The sequence below is a fragment of the Gymnogyps californianus genome, chromosome 8 (assembly GCF_018139145.2).
Source record: "Gymnogyps californianus isolate 813 chromosome 8, ASM1813914v2, whole genome shotgun sequence".
NCBI classification, from domain to species: Eukaryota; Metazoa; Chordata; class Aves; order Accipitriformes; family Cathartidae; genus Gymnogyps; species Gymnogyps californianus.
The window spans coordinates 2,995,616-3,021,841 of record NC_059478.1 but is presented as its reverse complement, the minus strand read 5'-3'; the positions used below and the strand labels follow the sequence as shown (position 1 = coordinate 3,021,841).

Genomic DNA, 26,226 nt, shown 5'->3' with positions numbered 1-26,226 from the left:
GGATATGGCAAGTTAGAAGGTTTTGATAACTGTAAAAAAAAAAATCTATTTGTGGAAGAACAAGTCATTGCACTCATCAAGAGCTGACCTATGATCAAATTGGGTTACTGGAATAACCGATAAAAAACACAGTAAAATAATTCAGCTAAATTTGTTTTTGCTTCAGTGCACAATTATAAGCATGAGTGGCAGTTCTATATGTGCTCTGGCAGAGCAGAGTTGCTGTTGCAGATCTTAATCTCACTCCAGCAGTAAATACGAGGTGCTACCAAAATTCTTATTTAAAGTTAGCTTTTTATGAACGATGGAAAGTAGGAAAAGCTCTAGTAAAATTCTCCAGGAACATATAATTTTTAAGAAAGTGAAATAGTCAAGTAAAGCCACTCTGCATCCCAAAGTAAATATTATCAACAAGTTTTTTCTTCAGTAAAATGTTACATCACTCTTTTGGCAGCTGGTTCCCAATCCCTACATTAATGTTCGCAGTGATGGAAGCCTGCACCTTGAAAGAGTTCGGCTGCAGGATGGCGGTGATTATACCTGCATGGCAAGTAATGTTGCTGGGACGAGCAACAAAACTACTACTGTTAATGTGTATGGTAAGGAACACTGTCTTGTTGCTTTTGTGCTGAATGCAAGATGAGAGTGCATTTCTTGCTAACAGCAGCTTTCACGAGAGCTTTTTTGTTAGTTATACTAATTTCTCAAATTTCCTCTTTTGTAATGCTGTTACCTTGTAAAGTAACATGGTGGGAAATTGGATCCACTGCACAGGAAAGAACTGAGCGATTGAGACTGTTTTTAAAATAAAACAAAAATAACACCATTTTGTGATCATAAAAGATCCTCATTTTTAAACATCTACAAAGGTTGGGCTGTGCAGTATTCATCTCTAGCTTTATTAACAAAACAGATGCAAGTGGAAGTTCACTGGAAAACCATGAAAAGTGCTGTCTGGGGGGTTCATAACTGATATAAGGAAGCACAACTCATGGGAGAATTAGAATTAAAATGAATTATGAGTTTGGCAAAATGTGTTTGGTTTTTTGGTGTCGTCTCCCCCTCCCCCCCCCCCCCCTTTTTTTTCTTTAATTAGAACATACCAAAAAGTACGCTGACAGCAAGACAAAGTGTTAGCGTTGTGGTAACCCATCTGTATTTCAGCTGAAGATACTTCTGTTAACTCTGTGTGGGGTCACAACTGCTTCGTGGTTTACAGCCTGAAATTTTCTCACATGTTAAATTAATCATGGGAGATTTATTTTAAGCTTCACTGAAGATTCTGCAACATCCTTTTATGTTAAGAATAGCTATTATTTTTTAATACAGGCAAGTACTCAGTGTCTGATAAGGCCTTCCATGTGAACACTAGTTTTTGGAATATTTCAGAACTTGAGAACAGAAAGGAACATATTTCTATGTTTTTAGAAAGATCTAGTTTTTGGTCTTATAGCCTTAAATCTGATTCTTCTTTTTTCTGTTGTTAATTCAAAACCAGCTCAGTTAAGTGGGGGAACTGGGCTTCTTGTTGTCTCTTGTTACTGATTTTGTGAAGTGATCTGGTATTTTTATTCAAGTTCATCTAACAGTCAGTCTCTGCAGAAACCATCACTGCAGGTAGCACAACTTTGTAGCATTTATAACGAAGACTAAGTGAGCTTGGAGTTTGATCAGTACTTCACTCATATCTGCTCTGTTCAAAATGTTGTCCATTGATGGAAATTGATTCACCACCACAAATGCTGAACTCATTTTCATGAAAGGTGTTGTATAGGTTGAATCACGTACAGTATCATTTCGGGAAGCCTAAAATGTTGTCAGAGTATATTGTGACAAAGATTTTCTGAAATTGTTGCAATCAGCTCTGTGAGATACGTACAGTTAGTTTAAAACAATATGTACCTAATCCAATGATCAACCTATGGCTGACATGCTTTGTTATGAACAGGTATTTATTCTGTCATGAAAGACTGGAGAGTGGAGGGTAAAGTGGCTGGTCATTGTCAATGTTACGTTTCAGAGAAGAGGCTGAAATTTCCCAAACCCTGCTGCCTGTATCCAGTAATAATTGAATATAAGGATTTTATTGTAAGAGTTGTGCCATGGTTTGAAATGTCTTCTGCATGTGTTTAATATTTACATTTCTTTTTAGTTCTGCCTGTTATTCAGCATGGACAGCAGATATTCAGCACCATTGAAGGAATCCCAGTAACATTACCATGCAAAGCAAGTGGAGTTCCTAAGCCATCTATTGTCTGGTCCAAGGTAATGTCTCATCTTTGAGCTGTTCATGGTGAAAGATGAATGGAACGCATCATTTAGTTGTCATAAAAATTTGTCGTGGTTTAGGCCCAGCTGGCAGCAAAGCACCACGCAGCCACTCGCTCACTCCTTGCCCCTTGGCGGGATGGGGAGGAGAAAATACAACGAAAGGCTCCTGGGTCGAGACAAGGACAGGGAGGGATCACTCGCCAATTATGGTCACAGGCAAAACAGACTCAACTTGGGGAAAAGCAATCAATTTAATTTGTTAGCAACCAAATCAGAGTAGGATGATGAGAAATAGAACCATATCTTAAAAACACACCTTCCCCCCACCCCTCCCTTCTTCCCGGGCTCAGCATGGAGCATATTGCACAGTAAAAAATCAGACCCAGTGTTACAGTAAAAATACAGTATTCTTCATACGAAGAATCAGTCACAGCAATGGGGTAAGCTAGGGGACATGCTACAGGCACTAATAATTTTTATATTCCTTTAATAGTTTTAATGTTTTTGTTAGATTTTATTTTATCGCTGTAAGCTTTAGCTTTTATTGAATTAAATGATTGTAATTTGGTTTATTTTAGAAAATCCAGGCACTGTGGACTTTTCTTTTTTTCTTTCCTTTTTCTTTCCACAGAAAGGAGAAGTAATTCTTTCCAGCAATGTGAAATTTTCTGCAGGGTCTGATGGAAGTCTGTATGTAGTTTCACCAGGGGGTGAAGAGACTGGGGAATATGTGTGCACTGCAACAAATGCTGCTGGTTATGCTACACGGAAAGTCCAGCTGACTGTCTATGGTATGTATAAGCTAAAATCAAATACAGTGTCGTTGTCTTTCTCCCCCTGTTGCATTCTACTTTAGACGGTAAAACCCACGCAGGTGGATTGTGAACTAGGATACCCACAGTGCAAACGGGATTTCAACTAGTCTTGACTAGTGCTTTTGACTTTGTCCTAGATCACTGGATCCACATACTAGGCAATTTTACAAATGGCTGATATTGAAAGGCCTATCCTTCAGCCATTATGATTCTCTTAAAACCTCCTGATACCTGTTACCTTGAGTTCATGGACTAGGATCTTGGGCTGATCATAATTTCATCTTTTATGGAAGTGGATAGGAAGTATCTGTATAGGAATAGAATTTCCTGCTGATAGAAGAATGAAGATCCATTAATCCCACCGGTCCCAAAGCTTCCTACCATCTCCCAATATTATAAGAGATTTGATTTAGGTGTAGGCTTGCTTTGCAAGACTTATGGCTTGTTGGTGGTGCTGTAGTGTAACATAGCTTAGGTATTGGTTGCAAACTACCGATGCAATGCAGAGCTCAGCATATGCATGAACTACATATATCTGTTGCTATCCAGCTTTTTGGGTAGATAGTGCAGTCTTGTTGGTATTTGTGGTATTGCATGTAGGCATCAGCCATTGCCTGAGCTACAGGCACCGTACATCAGCATTACAGTGATTTATGTCTATTGCAGATGTCATTAAAAATAGGACTGTAATGTTATATACCTGATAAAAAATAGATGTTTAATCTGAAGTGAAATTGTATGGTGTTACATTTGTGCAAATACGTATATTCATTGCAGCTTCTTAACATGTTCCATGTTATAGTGAAACCTAGAGTATCCAGGCCTGGAGACCAGCAAGGAAATGCATATGATAAACCCATAGAGATCTCAGTAATTGCAGGGGAAGATGTCACACTTCCATGTGAAGTCAAGAGCTTGCCACCCCCCATAATTACCTGGGCCAAAGAAACGCAGCTCATATCTCCATTCTCTCCAAGGTAACAATGTTTGATGAAAACAAAAGAAAAGTAAAACTGCGTCTAAGCTTTCAAGATTTTGGAAGGGTGTATAATTTCTAATTGCCACAGGATCAATAAGAAGGTATTAAGTTGTCCTGCATGAGGACCCTGTTTTACTAGGTCTTGAAACTTTCTTTCCCAAGAGTCGTGGTTTAACCCCAGCCAGCAGCTCACTCTGTCTCAGCCAAAACCAGGACACCAAACCAAGCAGTTAACTCTTTCCAAAGGATACTAAGACCGTGTATCATTATACAGCTTCCATTCCAGTGCGTGTTTATACGCAATCTCAGGAGGCCAAGATGAAAGAGATCCTGTTATATTTGTACTGTGGTGGTGCCCAGAGACCCACATAATCTGTGCCTGATTGTAAATGTTTAAAAACTGTTTTCCTTTTCTTAAACACTTCATATTTATGCTTGGGAGAGCATTGTCTTTTATTCATATGAAGTCTGCGCTGCCAGTAGAATACCAGATGATGCTAAATGTTTGTGAGTGCTTACAAGGGCTCATTGCTTACTGTGTTTTGGATCCAAAAACTCTCCAGATATTCTTGAACATGTGAAAACATAGCTAAATGCTCATAAAAATGTTGAGTTGACAACCTTATAGAATGAAGAGTTGGAGACTGTCTTGTATGCAGCATGGGCCACAATATTGGAGTTCTTCCTTATTATTTTAGTACGGTACAAAATAAGCGAGGAGATCAGTAGGTGATTATTCTCTGTGTGTTCCCAGCTGAAGTGCCAGGTACTGTCATGGGGCATGCTAGTGCTTTCTAGTCTTCAAGATACCTCAGAAGAGGTAAAGGCTACAGCTGTATTCGCAAACCTGGAAATGGTAACGCTGGCCAAATGCACACTGTAGCGATTGCTGTGCCTGTTGTCTAGTGTCTCTCAGCGGTCCAAGTGGAAGGAATCAGCCAGTGTCTGAGCTGAATTAAGGAATTGTACAGACCTGAAGGTGAGCCTCTTTTCCTTGTGGCCAAATCTGCACCTCGGAGCCACCCGTTCCAGCGAGTCTGCGACAGCCTCAGCAACTGATAGCTGCTGGGCCAGGATATTTGGTGAAGGAGGGTTGCGCACAGAGAGCTGATTTGTTATTAGTAATTTGTGTGGAATTTTCTGCTGTGTCCTGTGAGCACATCGCATGCACTAATGAATTTGCATTCTTGGTCCCTTACTTGTCCTCATTTTGCCTCAGGAGACATTGATAAATTAGGCTACTTGCTCATGGCTGTTGTGGAGAGATCCAAGTTGTCCAGAGTAACAGAAGTCCAGCTCAGCCCATTCCATAAAATTGTTTACAGATGTCAGCAAAAGTTAAAGAATTAGTCCAAACAAAATTGTTTGAGACCACCCAAAGATGATGTTAGAAATGTGACCAGTAAACAAAAGAAGAGTGAAATCAGAAATGAAGGAACTTTTATCAGAAAGCAAATGTAATTAGTGGGCAAAATAATGGAAGATAAGTTGCCCCAGCAATCTATCTTTTGGGGCTATTAAAAAAAAAAAGGGGGGTTTGGAAAGATATGGGCAGCAAAGGAGGAATCATAATATCAGACAGATTTGGGCGGCCTGGAGGAAATACACTTCACTTTCTTTCCATTTATCTGTTCAGGCCATTGCAATCCCAAAATTCACCAGTTATGTCGATATGATAACATTGTCCTAATTAGTGCGAGGAAGGGAAGACAGATGATACTACCATTTCCCACCAACTTTCCCTAAATTCGGTCTATAAGCTTGAGTACTAGACTTGAATTTCTTCTTGTCAATTCTTAGCTGTCATTTTTTCTTCCCTCCTCATTTATTTTCCCTCTCTCTATTACTTTTGACTTCTACATAAGAAGATTTTGGCTTAGCTGGCCAATGTATCTTGCAATGTTACAGGTCTGTGACCCGAACTGTAGTAAAAATTAATGCTATGTGGTTAACTATTTACTGATGGATAATGACAATTTCTGTAAACACCAGAACTGGTAGTTTTGAATCAGAATACTCTTCAGAATTCTCTCTTCCATCTTGAGTCAACGTAACATCTTTTTTTTGCTGGGATGAAGTAGTATCAAACGTTGTTTAACTTTCTGACCCTGCTGACCTGGCCTGAGCAAAAATTTTTGACAGGAGGTTGAAGAGCTCCATTTCTCTACCTGTTTGGTTTTGGGTTTGGTTTTGGTTTTTTTTTCCTTCATTTCTAGAAACAAGACAGATTTTAATATGTCCTGTAAGTAGCTAGAACCAAATTTTGTATTTTAGATATTTGCTGTGTATTCTGAATATACTGGCTCAGAAAAGAGTTAGAAAAAATGAGTAAATGTAAGTCATAGTTTAGTAATATGGCACAGCTCAGTGTGCCCTGTAGAATGATGTTTTTAGCTCGTAGCAATCATTAGCAATGTGTAAGTAGAGGTCATTCACCTTTCAATACATGTTTATACAGTGTATATGCTGCTTATTTTTCCAGGCACACTTTCCTACCCTCAGGGTCAATGAAGATCAGTGAGACACAAGTTTCAGACAGTGGAATGTATATCTGTGTAGCCACAAATATTGCTGGGAATGTGACTCAGTCAGTGAAGCTGAGTGTACATGGTAAGTTTTAACTTAAAGGATAATAATCTGCAAGTTTCTGCATGGAATTTAGCGTCATGCAGAGCTTTTCAAACGTTTTTCCTTATGTACATGAAATACTATTGACCTGTATTCTTTCAGGTCATATTATCTTCATATGCAAGTTGTTGTTCTTGGTTACGTGGAAAGGAAATATTGTATACGCACACGTGTATGTATACATATATATACACACAGACCCCCAGCCCCCTTCCTTTAATGTTCCTTAGGCTTGTGGAAGAATTATAGCACAATATGACATTTGACTCTTTTTAAGTCAGCCGGAGGGATTTTAAGAACTGAAAACTTGTTCTAATGCACTTGGATGTTCTCTGTGCAAGAGGTTTCTCAGCAGTAAGTTTGCAAACAGTGGCTGAGAATAGCGAAGTTGGCTGAGGCTTACAGGTGTCAAGTTCCCACCAACGTGATGGGAATTACATATCCAAACTCTTTTGGTAGCGAATGTCAAAGTTTGCTTGCACACCTGCTCAGCTGGTAGTGAAACCAGTGTGCGACTGTGTCACCTGTGGATAGGCAGCTGCTCCTGTCTTTGTGCACAGCTATATGCATATACATTCAGCTGTACCCACCTTTGCAAACTAATACCTTAACCCATCTTACTGTGCTTTCTCTGTTCACACCAGCACCCTGGGCTTGTCCCCACCTTCCTCTTCCCCTCAGTAAAGGTGTCTAGTTGCTCTTGCTCAAGCTAGGACCCACATGCCCTTCCCTCTCCTTTTTACCGTACGTCATCACATTGTCACTCCCTTGTCTCTCTCCTACTCTCCCCATACTGGGGCCCCGACCACAGTCTCTTAACCACGTACACAATGTGACGTATTGTTAGCTCCATGCTCTCTCATTTATTCCTGCTCACCTGTGTCAGACAGAAGCACAAGTTGTGGCACACGTACCTCCTGCCAGTGCTAAAGCACACAGGAGAGTGGGTGCAGGAGCCATGGCCTGGCATAGCCCAGACGAGGCTGATCGATAGTAATTGTGGGTGTACAGATAATTCTCCTGTGGTTCACGTAGAGTTTGGAAGTGTTGCTGCCAATGCCCATTGCCAGCACACGTCTTTGAAGTGGATCACATACCACGAATGTACCAGATTGGAACTCCGGCCCCCAGCAGCTCTGAAACCTTCAGACTACACTAATTGAATTATAAAGGCTATAACAGACTACTGTCTGGTTCTGTGTATAGAGAAGTCTGATATCAGTGCACATCTTTGTTTATCTGTAATTGTACATTAACAGAGAGTCTGGAAAAATGGCACTTGTTATTGTATCAGACATTCTTTATAAGTCTTTTTATTGTCAGCGATTCTTAGAAAGAAAAACATTGTGGCAAAAGAGTTACGTTGGATTTATATTATTCTTTGGGACCAGCAAAATCTCTCCCAGTCATATTTTATCTCCTAGTCTGAACTTGTGTTTGGAAGTATACAAAGATCAGGGATTAGGGGAAGGAAATGAAAATGTCAAAAGGAAAATTAACTTTATCATGAAAGCTTTTGAATTGTTTTGTGTACCAGTACCCATAGCTCTTCAAATGTGCTCAGAATAATAATATTACACTACTCATATGGAAGTCACGCAGTAGAATTTGAAATGTAGCTTCTTCAAATAGGTTAAGCAGTAGCGTATCGTACATCCTATCCTATGTAGAGAACATGCAGGTCTGCTTTCTTAGTCATCTGAGGGAATTTGGCTTCAGTGAATAAGGAAGGACATTTTCTAAAATGACAAAAACAGAAAAGAATTTCCTTCGAGAATGATCTTGTACATCCTTTTCTTCACATTACTATGGACTAAACTTGTCTTCCTTAGTTCCTCCAAAGATACAGCGTGGGCCTCGAGTTTTGAAAGTCCAAGCTGGCCACAGAGTTGACATACCCTGCAGTGCCCAGGGGAGCCCTCCCCCAACAATCACTTGGTTCAAAGGCAGAAGTGCTGTGCCGATAGATGGTGGGCAGTTTATCCGCAGCCTGGATGGAGCTCTAGGCATCAGCAACGTCCAGCTTCCTGATGCTGGGATCTACAAGTGTGTCGCTAGTAATGTAGCGGGCAACGACGCATCAGAGATAACAGTGCAAGTTCAAGGTATTTATATTAGGGCCGCAATCTTGCCTCCTGCCCTGACTAGGTATGATTTCATGCTAGTGCTGTCTGGTTTATTTTATGGAGGGCAATGGTCTTTGCTGTTGCTGTTATATGATGCAAAATCCAAATCTGTTTTAGATATTATGTTCTGATGTTAATTAAGGAAAATTAGAATAGGCAAATAGTCTTTGGAGAGTTTGCAGAAATAAGAAAAAGAAACTCAAAATATATTACTTTTTTTTTAATAAAAATAATCTTCAAGCTACTTATGATTTGGTTTTGTAGTAGGTAATTAAAATCAGATTCCAGTATGGGAAACCTCTTTTTCAAATATTATCTCCGTGTGTTCAGATGTCTCACATTTTCAGAGACTGTCTCTGAACCTCAGAGCCTGGTGTCACAGCTTTAAACAGAATTGGAATTTTTCATGAGCTGAAAATGAGCTCCTCACTCAATCAGTGAGTATGCTATTGAAATGGTGACGGGGCAACAGTGGTCAACATGCCAATTTAAATATGTAGTGTAACTCCTCACTTGATGGACTGACATACATCAATGTAGCATGACTGACTTAAGCTAAGCAGCAATTATTTCTTCTTTGTAATAATCTAAAGGCAACATTCCGATCCCTTTGGATTAGAGGTGCTGCGAACCACTTGTTACAAACAACAAAGAGTTTTACTTAATTATAAGTAATATTCTTTGTATAGTCTAAGTCTGCACACAAGTTTAAAATGAGATGCAAGAACAAAGGATGGAAGTAGTACTAATATGTTGTATGAGAAAAAACAGTTTAAATAATATTTTTCAGATTTTGCAGAAACACTGTCTCTGCCTTCAAAACAAATATAGTGGGTTTTAGAGAGGACCAATTTCAGTCAAATTTGAAAGCCTCTTTGTACTGCTTACTTCCTAAATATTCCCATTGAAATCAAGACGCTTGTATAGTACACTTCATCAATGTATAGAGGGTTATTGGAATCTGACCTTGTGAGAATAAGAGAGACTTAGAAGTGATGCATCACCAGACTGTATTTTCACATTTGGGAGCAGAGGTCAAGAATTTTTTGCGGGTCTAATTTTCTTTCAGAGTCTCCTACTATTGAGGATCTAGATCCTCCATACAACAGTCCCTTTCAAGAAAGAGTGGCAAATCAACGCATTGCATTCCCGTGCCCAGCAAAAGGTACGTATCATTGTTGCCACCTTTAGCGACAAAAGTGTATTTTTCTGTTGACCATTGAAAATTACTAAGTTTCTGTGTTCTCCTTGTTGTGGTAAAAATGTACAACCTGCACAGTATTTTCCATATATACTTTATGTGGAAAAATTCAAACTAAGAGTCATTTAAATAACCACCATGTGTGGAAGTTCTGTGAAAAATCATTGCTAGCCAACAAGGATATTATAATGTTTAGGACTAAGATTTTTAATCTTCAAATCATACTGTAACAGTTGGGGCCTCCTCTAAGTTTGAAAGCTCATAGCCTCCCTGTGCATTGTCCTTGCCAGTAAGACTTCCAGCAAGCAGTGGGAATTGTTTGAATCTTTCTTATTCTGAGCTGAGAGAACCATTTCTTGAAGTTTCACGTTTTTCTTGTTAGGTATTCCAAAGCCTGTTATCAAATGGCTACGTAATGGAAGAGAGCTGACAGGCAGTGAACCAGGGATTTCAATTCTGGAGGACGGGATGCTGCTGATCATAGCTTCTGTTACACCGTCTGATAATGGAGAGTATATCTGTGTGGCAACCAATGAAGCTGGAAGCACAGAAAGAAAATACAACCTAAAAGTTAATGGTAAATAATAAATAACAACTATTCGAACTGTTTTTGAAGAACGTCTTCTCTTTTATTGTTGGAAATTGCGTGCCCCAAATCTGCCCATGTGCAGTTAAATTATAAAATCTAATCGGAGTACTTGCATTTCTGTTACTCTGATACTCTCTGTATTTTTTCTGTTGTTTCTGTTCTGTGTGACTTTATGCACAAACCACCTTTGCTTTGCTCAAAGAGCGAAGTGCGTCTCATTTGTAGAGGGCTCTAGTTATACTTGAAAACTTTAATGCAAATAACAAATGAAGGCTTTTGTACTGTAGAAATTAAAGATTGGGTGATAGATCTGCATTTCAAATACCAATATGAGAAAAGTTATTTATCAGAATGAACATAGAATAGGAGAATTCTTGCTCTTGATATTCTTCTTCCAGAGTCCTAATTGGAAAATAGAAACTCTGCAGGTGGCCTTGAGATATGTTTTGATATTTTGCTTCTTACAGAGTACTTTTATTACAGACTTGTTCACTTCCCATGATAGTTAGTTCTGATGCCTGAGCAGGATTATATCCTTATCTTTATGCTGAGAAAAGCAGGAATTCCATCTTGTGCCAGCAGGGCTCATCAGTGGGATTTGAACTTTCTAATCCACCACATAAGGCCATTCTCTTTGCATTCATAGTGGGACAAATGATAGGCAGATGTTCTTGGGGATGACTGGAGCAGTGAAGAGGAAGGATGACTCCCTGGAATTTGCTTCCTTTATATGCTAAGCAAATAACATGGGATCTTAAGAGTAAATAAAATTAAATTTAAGATTAAATCTTAAGATTATTCTCTTAAAATGGTGATGGTGATTGTGTTTGAGTGTATTTCCCTGGGAGTCTGTTATTGGGCAAGAGAAGACTCTTTTTTGATAAAGAGAAGAAAGGACACAGGGAGGTATGTCCAGATCCAAAAGGCAAATGGAAGCATTGGCGAGGGAATGAAAATGGTCTGAGAAATTTAGATTCCCGAGGTCCTTGACTTGGGGGGAAGGAGGAAGTGGGAAATCACTGGAATAGAAGGCTTAATGCATGACTTTGAACTTTCTTGTAGTTCCTCCTGAAATAAGAGATCAAGAAAAGGTGACAAATACATCTGTAGTTGTTCATCACCCTGTAAGTCTCTTCTGTGAAGTATCTGGTAACCCCTTCCCAATCATCTCCTGGTATAAAGAAGATATCCAGGTATGTACGAGTAACCTAATTGAAGTAACATAGCCATCGTCAGTCAGTTTTGTGTTAACTTTTGAGTGCTTGGTATGAGAGTTCATTTAAAGTAAATACATGTACATGCCTTTATGTATATTTAAACTGCACTGAGAACACCCACACAGAAAGCCAGCTAAATATGACTAATCCATTAGCTTAGCTGTTCAATAAGTCAAAAGTAAACTCTTTATTTTCAAGATTCCCCTAGGAATTAGCCTTAGCAATCTCCCAGTATTGCAGATGCCAGAGTCCTTGGAGAGGGGACCAATAATGGTATTTTCTTTATTCTATAGATGGAGAAATAAGAACTCTTGGACGTGATTTGGATTTCTTAGGATTATCTTTTGAGTCCTATGCTTCTACTTGTAGCTGATAAGTGATAGTTTAAGATGAGGAGAGACCCCTTTATGCACCTTTGTGAGTGACCATTACTGATGGACAAAGAATTTCTTTGGTTTTCCCACTCTCTGTTGTATTTTGAGCTACAAGTCATATTGAATAGATTGCAAAAGTCGAAGAGATTAGTGCTGTAACTGAAAGGGGAAACAGATAATCCTTAGACTAAAACTACCATTTTCTTAAAAAATTCCAGCTGTGATATTTGGCTGATGTAACTTGGATCACATAAGGCTAATGTCTCGGGTTCTTTTAAGGTTGTGGAAAGCAGCACTCTCCAGATTTTGCACAATGGGAAGATACTGAAGCTCCTTAAAGCTGCTACTGATGATGCTGGACAATATTCATGCAAAGCCATAAATGTAGCGGAAGTTCTGAGAAGCTGTTTAACCTAGATATACTAGGTTAGTTCTATGTTTTTGGTTTTGGTTTTTTGTTTGTTTTTTTTTAAGATGGTGATCTGAAAAACAGTTGCTATTTAAGAAGCCAATAAATTTCAACTCATTATAAATAGATTCTTCCTCTCACTGTCCATTAAATATTGGCTGCCGAAGCACTCATCATGGTGGCTTTTGAATACTTAGAATTTGCCATTCTTATAGTAACACAGACAAAATGCTGCTTTTCATTGCTGGATTTTGGTCTTTGATACTTTGTTTTGTATTTTGAGCGTACAGCAGTCTAACATTGGAGTTGTGCAGGTGAACTGTACGTAAAACAAGTGTGGAAGTGCTTGTCATGGTAGAAATGACGTTGTGATCTAGCAGGAGTCACTTTGCAGTGAAAACTAAAGTTGTTTCAAGGGAATAGTATGATCCACTACTGCATTTTTTCCAGTTTCATAGCATACCTTCTCTGGCTTAAATATCAGTTCTTCCTGTAATGTTTGTCTTTTTAAAGTTCCACCAAGTATAATAGGTGCTGATACCCCCGGTGAAATTGCAGTCATCCTCAACCAGGAAATCAGTCTGGAATGTAGAGCCAAAGGCTTCCCTTTTCCTGACATACACTGGTTCAAAGATGGCAAGTAAGTGTGTTATAGCTTTTGTGATTTGTGTCTAGGTTATTCCTCCCTTAGAACAGAGAAGGTACACTGTACCAGCAAGCTCTGCTTTTAACTATTTAGTGTTAAGTTATTGTCATCGGATATAATTTGTGGTGGTGTGAGGTGGTAAGTTCTTTAATGAAAAGTTAGCATCCTGCTTTTCTTTGTGAACTGTCCCATTACTGACACTGGCACTTGCAAAGCAGATTTACAGTATTTGAAGCCAGACAGTGCTTGAACTAAGATATATGTAACCGTTTCTTTGAGTTTATTCTATGAATTTATTCTATCTGGATTATTTTAAACATATCATTAGTTAAAATACAGTTGTTTTGCTGATATGATTTTTTCATTGGTAGACAGTACCCACGTCAAACAATTTTCTAGCTAGTGCCTTGTGCAGTTCTGCATCTATACATTAAAGGTTTTAAAACATTTGTAGCCTGCATGTTTCAATTCTTCATCTCATCTTCCAGGAAAGCATACCAAGAGAAGAATTCTTGGCGGCTTAAATATTAGCTGAAAACCAAAATGGGCTGTAAATATTTTTAAATAGTGTTGATGTTTAACAATGTAGTTAAGTATAGACATTGGCTACTGCTCACAGATATTCCGATGTGACAATTCCTCACTCTTTGGTATTGATATGTTGACACTTTAATCTGGTAAATGCAGACATTTTGTTATCAGCAAAGGACTGTTATGACCTAAGTAATTAGAAAAAGGAACTGAGATCAGGAGTAGGACTCTGGCTCTGATGCAGGCATCCTGGATGACCTGCATAAAGCACTTTTGTGTTTTTGTTTCTCCTAAAAACTAGGAATAGTTAATTATAATAGTTTGTCACTTTATGGTGGTTCTTCGGATTAATGCTGTTGCTCTAGTGCTAAATGGTACTCTTTAATGGTACAATTACTGCCATTAAAGGACCTCTTCTTATTACCGTCAGTTTAAATTAATGTTGAAAGGATTGGGTCAGAGTTCTGTGAAGCAAAATAATCTCTATTCCAGGCCCTTGTTTTTGGGTGATCCCAATGTTGAGCTTCTGGACAAAGATCAAGTTCTACACATAAAGAATGCTCGAAGGATTGACAAAGGTCGTTATCAGTGCAGCGCCACCAACACTGCTGGCAAACAAGTCAAGGAGGTCAAGCTGATCATCCATGGTAAGTTTATAGAATGCCTGATCCTAGAAGATCCTTTAATTTCACTCATAAGATTTGTTTTCTGAATGGAGATACTCAGACAAATATAAATTAAGGCTCTGATCCTGCAAATTTTGTGTGTAAACATAACTTAATACTCATCTGTTCACAAAGTGATCTTTTTGAGCATTTATATGTATCAAGTTAAGTATGGATGTAGTCTTTGCAAGCTTGGCCTTTAAGTGGCTTTTATGTGCTGCTTATTAGTTTCTCATTGGTGAAAGCCAAAAATCTTGAAGGACCTTCTCAAATTTTGTTATTAATTAGTTTCAACTGAATTATTTTATTGGCTTCATTATTTTGATCTGTCTTAGGGAGGAGAAAATTAATTAGAAGATTTTTTATTTTAATACACTTATGGTCTTATTTTCCTTAACCTTGTGCTAGGAGTAAATTCAGCCAGGCATAAATTAAAGTTAGTGCAAAAGTATAAAGGAAAGTGCAAAACCAGTAAGAATCAGACCCAAATAGTCTTTGAAAAAGAATGTTCCAGATGACATACCACACTACTTGAAGATCATCTTGCTTAAATTGGTGTAAACAGGTAATTTATAGCAAGTGAGGTCATTTATAGCAAGAGAAGAAGGACTAGCATGAGATAACGACGTTACATTATTATTATTTTTGTGACGTTTATAGCACACTGAGTATACTTTTTGTGTTTTTACAAGCAGTGGAGTCTTAGCAAAGAGGTGGAGAACAAACAATTCCTGTGATGAGTGTAGATAAGTTTAATGTAAATTAGGAGATTATCAATTGGGAGAAAAGGAGGGGAAAGATTCATGGAAGAAAGAAGAAGTAGCTTTTGAAGGAAGACCTCAAAGGAGACAAGAGGAATAGTGTTGCAATTTGGAAGACAAAGAACGTGTGAAAGCCCAGTCAGACCTGAAAGCTGAGAGCACAGTGCTAGCAGAAATTAGGGGGCAACAAGTGCAGAAATCTATAGGTGGCATAACGCTCTTGTGCTCGGAGTGCGAAGGACAGGAATTTGAATCTGTGAGCCCTTAAGTTGATGAGTCCTCATTTGCTATGGATTTGCTTCTGAAGATTGTGTGTCTTTTCTTCTGATAACTGTGAACTTACTATACATTATTTCCCTCGCCTGGGATGTTTCTGAAGCATGGAGCAACCACATGCACAGAAATATGCCTGTACACCAGTCATAGTGCAGTCTTCTTCCATTGGGAACAAAGAAAATGCTGTGAGGACTTGCAGGTGATTGTGGCTGTTGTGAGATTAGAGGAGTAAAAAACCCCACACAAATAAAATCCTTGTAGATGAGTAGACCTTACTTCAGGTTCTTCAGAAGCGAGAGGTGAATTTATGATAGTAGAATGGAATAGCTCTCTTAAATTTCTCATTAATCCTGGCTGGACAAATGCAAGCCCATGGAGTAAGTAAGGAACCTAGATGCTATTCTTGCTAGTTCTTACTTTGTTTTAGTTCTTTAGCCCTACTTTCAGCTTTGATATTTTCCCAAAACACCATGTGAAAACCGTTCCCCGTCTCTCTCTGTGAATGAAAGCATTTGCTGATAGAGAAATACGTTCACCTTTGAACTGGGTGTGTTTCAGCATATTTTATAGGTTTGTGTGTTTTTGCACACAAATTATTTAATTAGGAAAATATTTCTTCATGGTTTGATATTCTGCAAGACCCATCTCATAAATGTAGATCCATTCACTGGCACTTCGCTTTACATTTCTGCAGTGGCATTTTAAATAAAGACTATGCAAGTCAGTGGAAGTCTAGGATATACTGAGCATGTTTGGCAGCAGAGGAGTTAATGTGTCTGCCAGATGTGTCTGGTACTTTCAGCAGTCATAAATTTAGTTGTTGCCAATTGCACTGTGTTTTTATTACTTCTACAGAGATTTACGAACTCTTTATATTGGCTGATTTACACGAGAGCTTGTTTGCTAGAAAAATCTGAGTACTGCTGCCTAGCGAGCAAGGGAAATGACTATGGGCCAAAAGTTTCAAAAATAGGAGCATAAAGCTAGACTGTTAAGCTCCTATTTAGTCTCAGAGTAAGTGACTTCATCTTCAGAAGTTTTGAGTACTGAGCAGTTCCCACTACAGTTGTAGAGGCTCTTGGATGTATTTGGTATTTTAAATAGCAGGTTGCTGTTCCTTGTTGGGAGGATGCACCTCCCAAGATATACAGGGATTGCTCTTTCTTTACCCCTCAGAGCCGGGGAAGAGGCAGAGCCGTGCCCAAATGCATTGCAGGATGCGTGGAGGCCCGGCTGCCCCATGGTAGGGGAGTTGGACTAGATGATCTGTAAGGTCCCTTCCAACCCAAACCATTCTATGATTCTATGTTGGAGCCTAGAAGGTAAAATGTTTCCAGGTACCTCTAGTGAGGCAGCAATGCTTTGCAGTGCCCCTTGCTGTGGCACTTGTTTCTTAAATATATGGTGGCCCTTCATGTTGTGTTCTCTTCGTGATTTCAACTCTTTGTGTGCCCCAGAGAATTGTACAGGCAATGTATAACTCTGCTGGGAAAAAAACAAACAAAAAACACCAGGAAGGGCTGGAAGTCCGATTAAGCTAAAATCTTTTATTCTTACAGCATTCTATTGTTTAATCCATTTAAATCTGCACAGACTTGTATACTAAGGCTTTAACGTTGTTGTTTTGTCTTTTGAAACAGTCCCTCCTAGTATTAAAGGAGGAAATATTACCACAGAGGTATCAGCGCTTCTTAACAATCTTATAAATTTGGAATGCGAAACCAAGGGAATCCCTGTTCCTACCATTACCTGGTACAAAGATGGACGCCCGATTATTTCCAGCCCCCAAGCTCTGTATGTGGATAGAGGGCAATTCCTGCAGATACCTCGGGCCCAAGTATCAGATTCGGCAAAGTACACTTGCCGTGTGACCAATGCTGCTGGAGCTGCTGAGAAAATATATGACATGGATGTCTACGGTAAGTGAGAGTTTATTGAACTTGGTTATTTGCCACGTTACAGGAAGTGCATTTTGAAAGCTTTTCTGCCTTTGTAATGTCAGCAGCCTTTGCAGGCCTGTCAAGGGTGCGCAGCAGTCAATGGCTGCATTTAAAGACTGGCTTGTGTTAGCAGGGCCATGTAGAGGGAGCTTTACACCCTGTGCTTTATGTGACTCTCAAAAAGCTCTTGACTTCACAGGCCTTGATACCATGCTTTAGTGAAGTATCAAAACTATTTCTTCTCCATGTATCCTTTCTCTTTCTCACAGGTGCATGCTGAACAACACCTACTTGAAATAGCCACTCTGAGTGGGATCTTTAGCGTACTGTTTTAAGACCTTTGTATTTAGTTCTTCCATCTCAAAGCCCTGCAGATCCTCTATTTTATACAACCGGTCAATATTGAACTCCATCATTTGACTTCTCTGTTTCCCCTTTGTCTTGGCTTGCCCCGGCAGCAAATTCTCACATGAAATTGTGCGTGACATAATGGCATATAGAGCCAAAGTGGGTGGGGAGGAACTAACCCATTTGCTCTTAATACATTTTCTGGCTACAGAATTAATCACTTGCAATATATTTTTTCCTTTCTACAGTTCCTCCAGTAATTGAGGGTGATGCTGACACAGCCAAGAACAGGCAAGTGGTTGCTGGCAATTCACTGACATTGGAGTGTAAAGCTGCTGGCAACCCTCCGCCTCTCCTTACCTGGTTAAAAGATGGTGTGCCTGTGAAAGCAAGCGACAACCTCCGCGTTGTATCTGGTGGGAAGAAGCTGGAGATTCTGAACGCCGTTGAGGCTGACCGGGGCCAGTATTTGTGTGTGGCCACAAGCATAGCTGGAGAACAAGAAATCAAATATGAAGTTGAAATCTTAGGTGTGTGAGCAACAGAACTACTGATTTATCAGATTTCCATAAACCTAATAAAGTATGTTTTTATTTTTGTTGGTATCGTTATATGAAAGATCAGTTAGTCATGCTACGTATCTAGTTAAACCTGGGCACTGCACACTTTTTCTGTCCAGGGTTACAGGATGGTTTGAAGACTCTTACTTTCAGGTTAGTTCTTGAGGAGTTTTTGTGCACGTGGTAGGTAAATATTATTCTCAGTAACCTTTAAAATTCTTCTAACTTGCATTCATAGAAGAAAATCACAGATATGAAAGGTATCCGTTAAAAATATCACTGAGTACTTGCCTCTGGGGAGAGAACATCTTTCTCTGAATTTGATTTATATTGTGCAAATTTTGAACCTTTTCTTCAAAAGATTTTTTTCTTCTTTTTCCATTGAATCCTTTACCATGACCTGCATCTCAGCAGTCCCTTCTGAATGTCTCTAGGTAAATGAATTGCACAAATGTTAATCACATTCTCCTGACATGGAAGGGTTTATTTAAGAACTTCAAAGGCTTGATTTTTAGGCTTTGAACTGCTCTCTTGAAGAACGTTGCATACTATTGCATGCAGGTGTAGAGCATCCATTCTGCCGCTCCAGGTATATCTCACTGGTCTTGCTAGTCAGTGAAGGAGCTGGGAAGAGCTGTATGGCAGTGCTTCCTCCCCAGCCCACCCACTCCTGCGAGAGAATGAGACAGGGTGAAGAGGACCTGGAAGAGGGTCCTCTGCACTTTTGTGTTCTCCTTCTGCTGACAGAGGGTGCTAAAAGTCGTCCCCGCCCATTCACAGGGTTGTTTTGACGGAATCTGGAAAAAACAAACAAACAAGAAACAATAAAAAAGAGTGAGAAGAGTGATTTGAAGCCAGAAATATTATCGGGTAGATGTTTCCATTCAAAGAGGAACAGTGGTTCATAATGAACTACAAATCAGTGTGTGTCCCAAAATGAGACAGATGTCAAGATTATTTTGTTTTTAACATTACTACTTGAGATAGACTTTTAGGATATTTCTGATGCTTAAATGTTTCTGTTGATGGATTTTTCTTTCTTACAGTCCCGCCATTTGTGGAGGGTGGGGATGAGCTCTTGGACTGCATTGTGATTCTCCATAGCCCTTTGGAGTTGGATTGTTCAGCAACAGGGACACCCTCACCAACTATCACGTAAGGGGATTGGTATGACAGTAGAAAAAAAAAAAATAAAAATCCGCTGGTTGGTTAGGTGAGCGTGGAGGTAGTCTTTATGAACTGCCCGTGTTATTTAGTGATGGTTAATGTGTGGAGGACAAAATCCTGGCTCCACTGAAGACAGCGTCAGGCACACACATGGCAGGATCAGGATTTTATTTTAAAGTAGTTTGGTATGTTGTGCCAATATGCATGTCCTGGAAATGAGGATAGATAACAAGAACTGACAAAACTCTCCCTCCCTTGCTAATGCAACCGTGCACTTTTCATCTGCCACCAGTGATTGCTTTTGCTTTGGAGATTTCTGTCTGCCTCTTGGTGGCATCTGCTTTCACTACTGTTTCCCAGGAGTGTTGTTGGTCTTACTTTCATAGAGATCTGAGATTGTACTTTCTTTTTGGTAGGTGGTTGAAAGACGGCCAACCAGTTGAAGAGGGAGCTGGACGTAAGATCTTACTCAGTGGACAAAAACTTCTCATCTCTCGAGCTCAAGTGTCAGACACTGGCCGGTATAAATGTGTGGCTGCAAATAAGGCAGGAGAACATGAAAGGGAATTTGATGTTATTGTGCATGGTAGGTTACTCAAGGTGTGTGTGTGGGGGGAAGCAGCAGACTGCCTTTATTTTAAATTGCTGGCAAGAAGGTGCTCAAATTTTCTGCAAATGTTTATTTACATTAGTCCATTGAAAAATTGGAGATGAGAGTAAATGAAATAGAAGTAGAGCTGCTCTTAACTGTGGGATATTGCTTGTATATATTTAAATGTATATGTTCAAATGATACTTCATTTTTGCTTCTGGTGCTTCTTCCAGTTCCTCCAACCATCAAATCAGCTGGGACTTCTGAGAGAGCTGTTGTGATATACAAGCCTGTGACGCTGCAGTGCATAGCCAATGGCATTCCCAGCCCTTCCATAACTTGGTTAAAAGATGGTCAACCAGTAAACACAGCCAGAGGAAACATAAGAGTAAGCACTACTCTTTTATGGGATCCAAACCATGAAAGATAGTTACAATAAATAATACATGTTAGTGCTTCTTTTCCTTTTGCTTCCCTCGTGGTGTGATATAAAGATGCTAAAGATCCATCTGGGAGAGCGATGGGCTTTTTACCTGAGTAAGACGGTATCTCAGATTGAATAGCAGTGTTTAGTAGACTGAATCCTATTAGACACATCCATATCAGAAGAGTCCATGACTGTAAATTCAGCGTCCAGCTCCTTTCAGTTGTACCTTAACCTTCAAGGTATGGTTGTCTGCCAGTTACGAGGTGGCTCTACCCACTTGTCACTGTGAGGTGGGATTAGATGAGTTTTTCTATAAGCACCGCCATTGCAGCACCTGCCTATACGTTCCCTTCTCGCTGTAAGATTCTGACTTTCAATGAACAGTTCTTCCCAGTGCTTGCATGCTCCAGGGGGTTGAGCGCTTGTAATGGCTTTGATTTACTTCAGGCTGGAGCAGTCTTTGACATCTTGCCAGCGGCAACTCTCTCTGCCTGCAGCCTCCTCTTCACTTTGCTTGCCTACCCCTCTGCCATCTAGGTCTCCTTACAGCTGTACAGCTAATAATCCTGATGTCCCAGGAACGCTGAAGTCTCTGAACTACCAAGACACCTCTTGCATGAATATTAGCCCCAGGTTAGAAGAAAGATGAAACTGGCTGTATTCAGCGTAAACGTCTGCTTTGCCATTACGCTTAGCGGCTCTGCCTGGGATTGTTGTGTAAAGTGGTTCCCTGCTCTCTGTTTTGGTACAGCTGGAGTCTTCAGGCCGTATTCTGCAAGTTGTCAAGGCCCTGCTGGAAGATGCTGGCCGATACACTTGTGTGGCAACAAATGCTGCAGGAGAAGCCCAACAGCACGTTCGGCTTCATGTGCATGGTAATGTTTCTGCCTCTAGTTAGAAGCTAAACATGGCTGTTTTAAGGCAGCTTTTTTACATCTGTATTCCTTTCTCTTTTAAGCTCTCTGGCATTTTTGTTGTCTCTGCACATCCATCTTTCAGTTTTCTTTCTCTGTCCATTAGTAAGAAGTCAGGGCAAAAGCTGTCTTTCTTGGGATTTAGCCTTTCTCGGGTGGTACCGAGGGCCACACAAATGAATGCCTTTCCAGTTAACTCTTCTGTTCAGAGGTATCCCAAGAAGCCAAACACATTGCCACTAACCCACCGCTCAGAAGGGAACTCTGTGTTTCTGAATCATGATATGATATACCACTGTTGGCATTATTAATTTGATGCAAGTCTTCTGGGGATAACGGTATTCCCCGTGACCTTGCAATGGGGAAATTTTACAGGAATGACTTTTCTGAGAAAGAAACATTCTCTTACAAGGGGTTTTTTCAGACTGTTTAAAAGGAATTTTATTTTGCAGCTAAAAAACACTATAAAAGGAATCAGGGAAACCTGAGAAGCTGTTGTTTGCATGTGAATTTAATAAATGCTCTCACCATGATTTACGTATATTTGCCTCAGAAGTGGTCACAAGGTATTGTCCATTCTTGATGTGACCCAGTCCTCAAAGGGTACAGGAGATGCGGGAATGGACTCTGGCAAAATGCTCATGATGAGTATGATTATGTTGACTTTTATTGTCAAACCAAGTCAGTAATGGGAAAATGTTAAACTGAAATGAAGAGAGATTGCAGTATCTCCATGGATGAGACTTAGAAAGAGAAACCACACTCATCTTATACTGTGATAATTGCATCATAGTTAATTTTAGTGTCAGTCCCATGCTCATAAATACCTCTTTTGCTCTCAGTCTTCATGTTCAAAGTGTCATTATCTGGTGTTTCTGTCACGTTGCAAATTTATAAACTTTAGTAAGGTGGAGAGTCTTGCTTTGTTAAAGCCGTGTACACCATTCAGTTTAATATTACCAGTTGAAGTGAGATGAGCTTGCCATGGTAGAAGAATTACTGTTCTGTGTTGTGCACCCATTTCTTGCAAGTCCATTTTAAGTGCCATTTTTCCTGAAAAAAATAAAAAGTAATAAAAATAATGTTTTATTCCTCCTAACACTAATGAGGTTATATAATTAGACCGTATTCCCGTTTCAAAGACGAACTTTCTTGAGAAATTCCTCAGTCATCCAGCAGTTAGTTGAAGCTTGTGCAATTCATTGCCCAAAGTTTCTCGGAGGGCAGATTACTTTGCGATTGGATATTCTGCTAGCTGGGTGGCTGAATTAATGAAAACCTGATGCCTTTGTCTTTTCCCAGAACCACCCAGTCTGGAAGATGCAGGGAAAATGTTAAATGAAACAGTGGTGGTGAATAATCCAATCCATCTTGAATGCAGAGCATCTGGGAACCCTCTGCCAGGTATGCACATGCACCTTTGAGAACATAAAGCAGATCTGATAAAAGGTTTTCACTTTTACCTGGCTCTTGAAAATAATGGATATTCTGAATGTGAAGTTAATTCTGTGGTTTTTAAATTAGCTATAAACTATTAAACGCTATGTATAATGGGAAATGTCAATATATCAACTGACGTGGAGTAAGTATTGGGGAATTTGGTAATCCCCACCGTTTTTAATTAAATGAATGAAAACAGAAGGATAATCTGCTCCCTTGCGCGTACAGCGATGCCCTGTCCATAGACAAGAATGCCGTTAGACTTCTGCTCTATCAGCTTTAAACAGATCCACTCTTTTCCCCTGTCAGGTCAATGTTTTATAGTGTAGGGCAGACTTAAAACAATACATTGCATATTGAGTGTGCCTGTCAAATGTGGCCGTGTCTAGGACCTTATCTAAACTCTGTTGAAATTAATAGGAGGCTCTTTGTTTGGTCTGGGCCCTTTGCCTGTGAAAATGAGTAGATTTTCTGTGTGTGTACAGTGCTTTCTGTGGCTTGCCCCGATGATAAATTATACTAATGAATTTATGGGTTCTCCTTATATTCTAAGCTTTGAAAACTAGGCTGTGTATATCTGTTTGTGTTTTATTTTCCTCACATTTTGTGGAATTATAATTTTTTTTTAAGGCAATTTTCCCCATACAAAACATAGACATTTACCCAAGCGAGAGCTGAAGGAGTTTGGCTCCTGTTTAGACTGATGGATCTTTTGAATTATTTCTGAACTGAAAAAAAATCTAAAGCAATCTGGATTTTAGTTACTTCATTGCTGGGATTCTGTCAGTGCTAGGATTTTTGGATTAGTTACGGTTTTTTTTACAGTTAATCTTTTTTTGTTTGTTGTTGAGATGTGCAGATAAAAATTGATTTCCCTCTTTTTTTCTTTTATCCCTTCTTCTGATGGATATAAAAATAAGGTGTTAATAAGAGAATAATTTTCTGTATTAATTATTGTACAGCAAAACTTGGGGAATAGTATATAACTAATATCTTATATCTAGTATAGCAATTTATTCTTGTGCTAATGATAGTCCCATTTGCAGAAGAAAGGTGTTGCTAAATTTCAGATGAGCATCCAGCTTCACCTTCTCTACCTGTTTAAGAATTAATTCTCAGCAAAGTATTATTTTCTAGAATCATTTATACCTGTATAAAACAAAATTTGAAATTATTGGGGTATATGTAAAATTTTATGAAAACGTAAGGATTTTATATCCATTTTGCACTCTTTTTTTCTCATCAAATTATCAGTTATTTTAGAACAAACAATTGAAATGATGGAGTTCATATAATATACACAATAAAACCAGTTTGGTCACCTCTTCTATGTATGATGTGATGCTACATACTAATGTCAAGATATGACATTAACTAAAAGAAGTGATAGCGCAACTTTTTCATCACACTGAAAAAGAAAGAAGTTTGCATGCAGTCTTGCTCATCAGTCAGGCCAGATTACTACTTGAATGTGTGTCTTTCACAGAAAACTTGTGTGCTACGGCAAATGATTCAGTAAGTAGCGGTTTCATCTAACTGAATAGTGAAGTGATGCCAGTAGCGCATTCGTTACACATTCTGCTGATGGAGGGTGCCATCTTTTGGCTGAGAAGCAAAAAAGTCCTCAGATTTTGTTGATCAACAATTTCCTTTTGGAGTAATAGCAGTTTTCTGGGCTTTCTTTTCAGTTTTTCAGTCTGCCAGTTGAACTTTGATTTGATTGCTTGCATTTTGATTCTGTAAGCTTTCTCAGGTGGTTCAGTATATCATATATATATATATATATATCATATTATTGCATATTTTTAAACACCTGCTGTTGACCTTGGTATGAGATGAGTAAATCCCCTATAAGTACGCTTTGTGTTATAATTTTTTAACCTCAGAACATTTTTTCATAAATACATGGTGCACATGGATGATAGTGTCAGGTTTGCTGTTGAATTCTGTAGGCATAGTCAGTATTTTGCACAAATGTTACTGGTTTCCTCATTTTCTAGTTACTTTTTACTGTTATTAATAATGATTAATATTGATACTGGTTTGTAAGTGTTGATGTTATGTATCTGAAAACTTAGATGGAAAGTCTGAAGACTATTTGGTCCCATTGTTTGTAATGAGGGTATTTTGGGCAACTTTTCCATCTTTCCTTTCATTATGCAGCTATCACGTGGTACAAAGACAATCGTCCACTTACCGGTGCTGCAAGCGCCACTTTTCTGAACAGAGGGCAGGTTCTGCAGATTGAGGGTGCTCAGATCTCTGACGCTGGCATTTACAAGTGTGTGGCTGTCAACGCAGCGGGCACAGCTGAGTTGTTTTACAGTCTTCAGGTTCATGGTAAGTTTTATAAAACTTATGAAAACCACGTACATGCACTTTTCAAGTTTCAAGTCTGCTTAGCAGACTCACCATCATACTGGAAGAGATACGGCAAGGGTCAGAGGGAGGAAAATTCACTCTTCTGTTTTTCAGTGACATTAGAATACATGTTTTGAATTAGGAAAATGTGGTAAGGGAAGTCAATTCTAGGAAGAATGAGCAGAGACACCAGATTTGTAGAAGAGGTATTTATGTTATCACTTCAGCAATTTGGAAGGCCTTGCAATTGCTTGGTTTTGCTGTAGATGACTTTAAAGCTCACAGTAGATAAAGAAAGGACATAGATCAAATGCTCTTTCATAATCCGAGTTTTAAAGAAAAATGTACTGTGTCTAATAAGATGAAGTGGAAGTGTGGGTGTTTGCAGACATGAGACACCTGATCAAAAGCCAAACTGGAGCTTTTCCACTGATTTCAGTGGCTTTGGGATAGGGCCGTAATCCAAATTCTTATCTTTGATACATGCATATGCATGTAGCTGGTTTTCTGTGGGAGTCTTCCATGCAAAACTGTGGCCCAAATTGGCACAGTGTCCCCAGCTGAGATGCACGCAGAGTATGTAGTTTCTATTAATGTTAATTAACAAATAATGAGATGGGCAGTACATTTCCATGGAATTAATGACCATCATGGGAAAAACTGATGGCTCAAGACATGGTCAAAGGCAATTAACCCCACCCAGTGATTAATTCCCAGGAAGCATTTAGAGCCAAGGTCATTATTCTGGTTAAACCGAAAAATGAAAAATAAATCCTAAGTATATGCGTGTCTCTTTATGGGTGGCAGAATTTCAGTGGATATGTCTGGAGTTTTGCTAGGGAACTAATACTTTCTGATTTAGACACATAAAATTGTTTCGCCTTCCAGAACATAATATATGCAGTTGCAGCCAGAACTAATTGCATCAAATGAAGCTGAAACACCTATCCATGAACCTGCTTAATTCAGTTTGTGTCGTGCCAGGCTTA

General features: G+C 39.2%; 1 protein-coding gene across 1 annotated transcript in view; it reads left to right on the top strand.

Annotated features, from left to right (window-relative positions):
* HMCN1 (hemicentin 1) overlaps positions 1 to 26,226 on the top strand; it is a 201,240-nt gene that overhangs the window by 90,494 nt on the left and 84,520 nt on the right. The window contains 21 exon segments of the mRNA XM_050900953.1: positions 455 to 599; positions 2,153 to 2,265; positions 2,903 to 3,062; positions 3,889 to 4,063; positions 6,548 to 6,675; positions 8,526 to 8,798; positions 9,889 to 9,984; positions 10,403 to 10,597; positions 11,672 to 11,802; positions 12,480 to 12,585; positions 12,588 to 12,626; positions 13,123 to 13,249; positions 14,279 to 14,433; positions 17,129 to 17,407; positions 18,025 to 18,306; positions 19,383 to 19,491; positions 19,920 to 20,089; positions 20,329 to 20,483; positions 21,274 to 21,397; positions 22,739 to 22,840; positions 25,040 to 25,216. Of these exon segments, the coding sequence (XP_050756910.1) occupies positions 455 to 599; positions 2,153 to 2,265; positions 2,903 to 3,062; positions 3,889 to 4,063; positions 6,548 to 6,675; positions 8,526 to 8,798; positions 9,889 to 9,984; positions 10,403 to 10,597; positions 11,672 to 11,802; positions 12,480 to 12,585; positions 12,588 to 12,626; positions 13,123 to 13,249; positions 14,279 to 14,433; positions 17,129 to 17,407; positions 18,025 to 18,306; positions 19,383 to 19,491; positions 19,920 to 20,089; positions 20,329 to 20,483; positions 21,274 to 21,397; positions 22,739 to 22,840; positions 25,040 to 25,216 (3,241 nt within the window).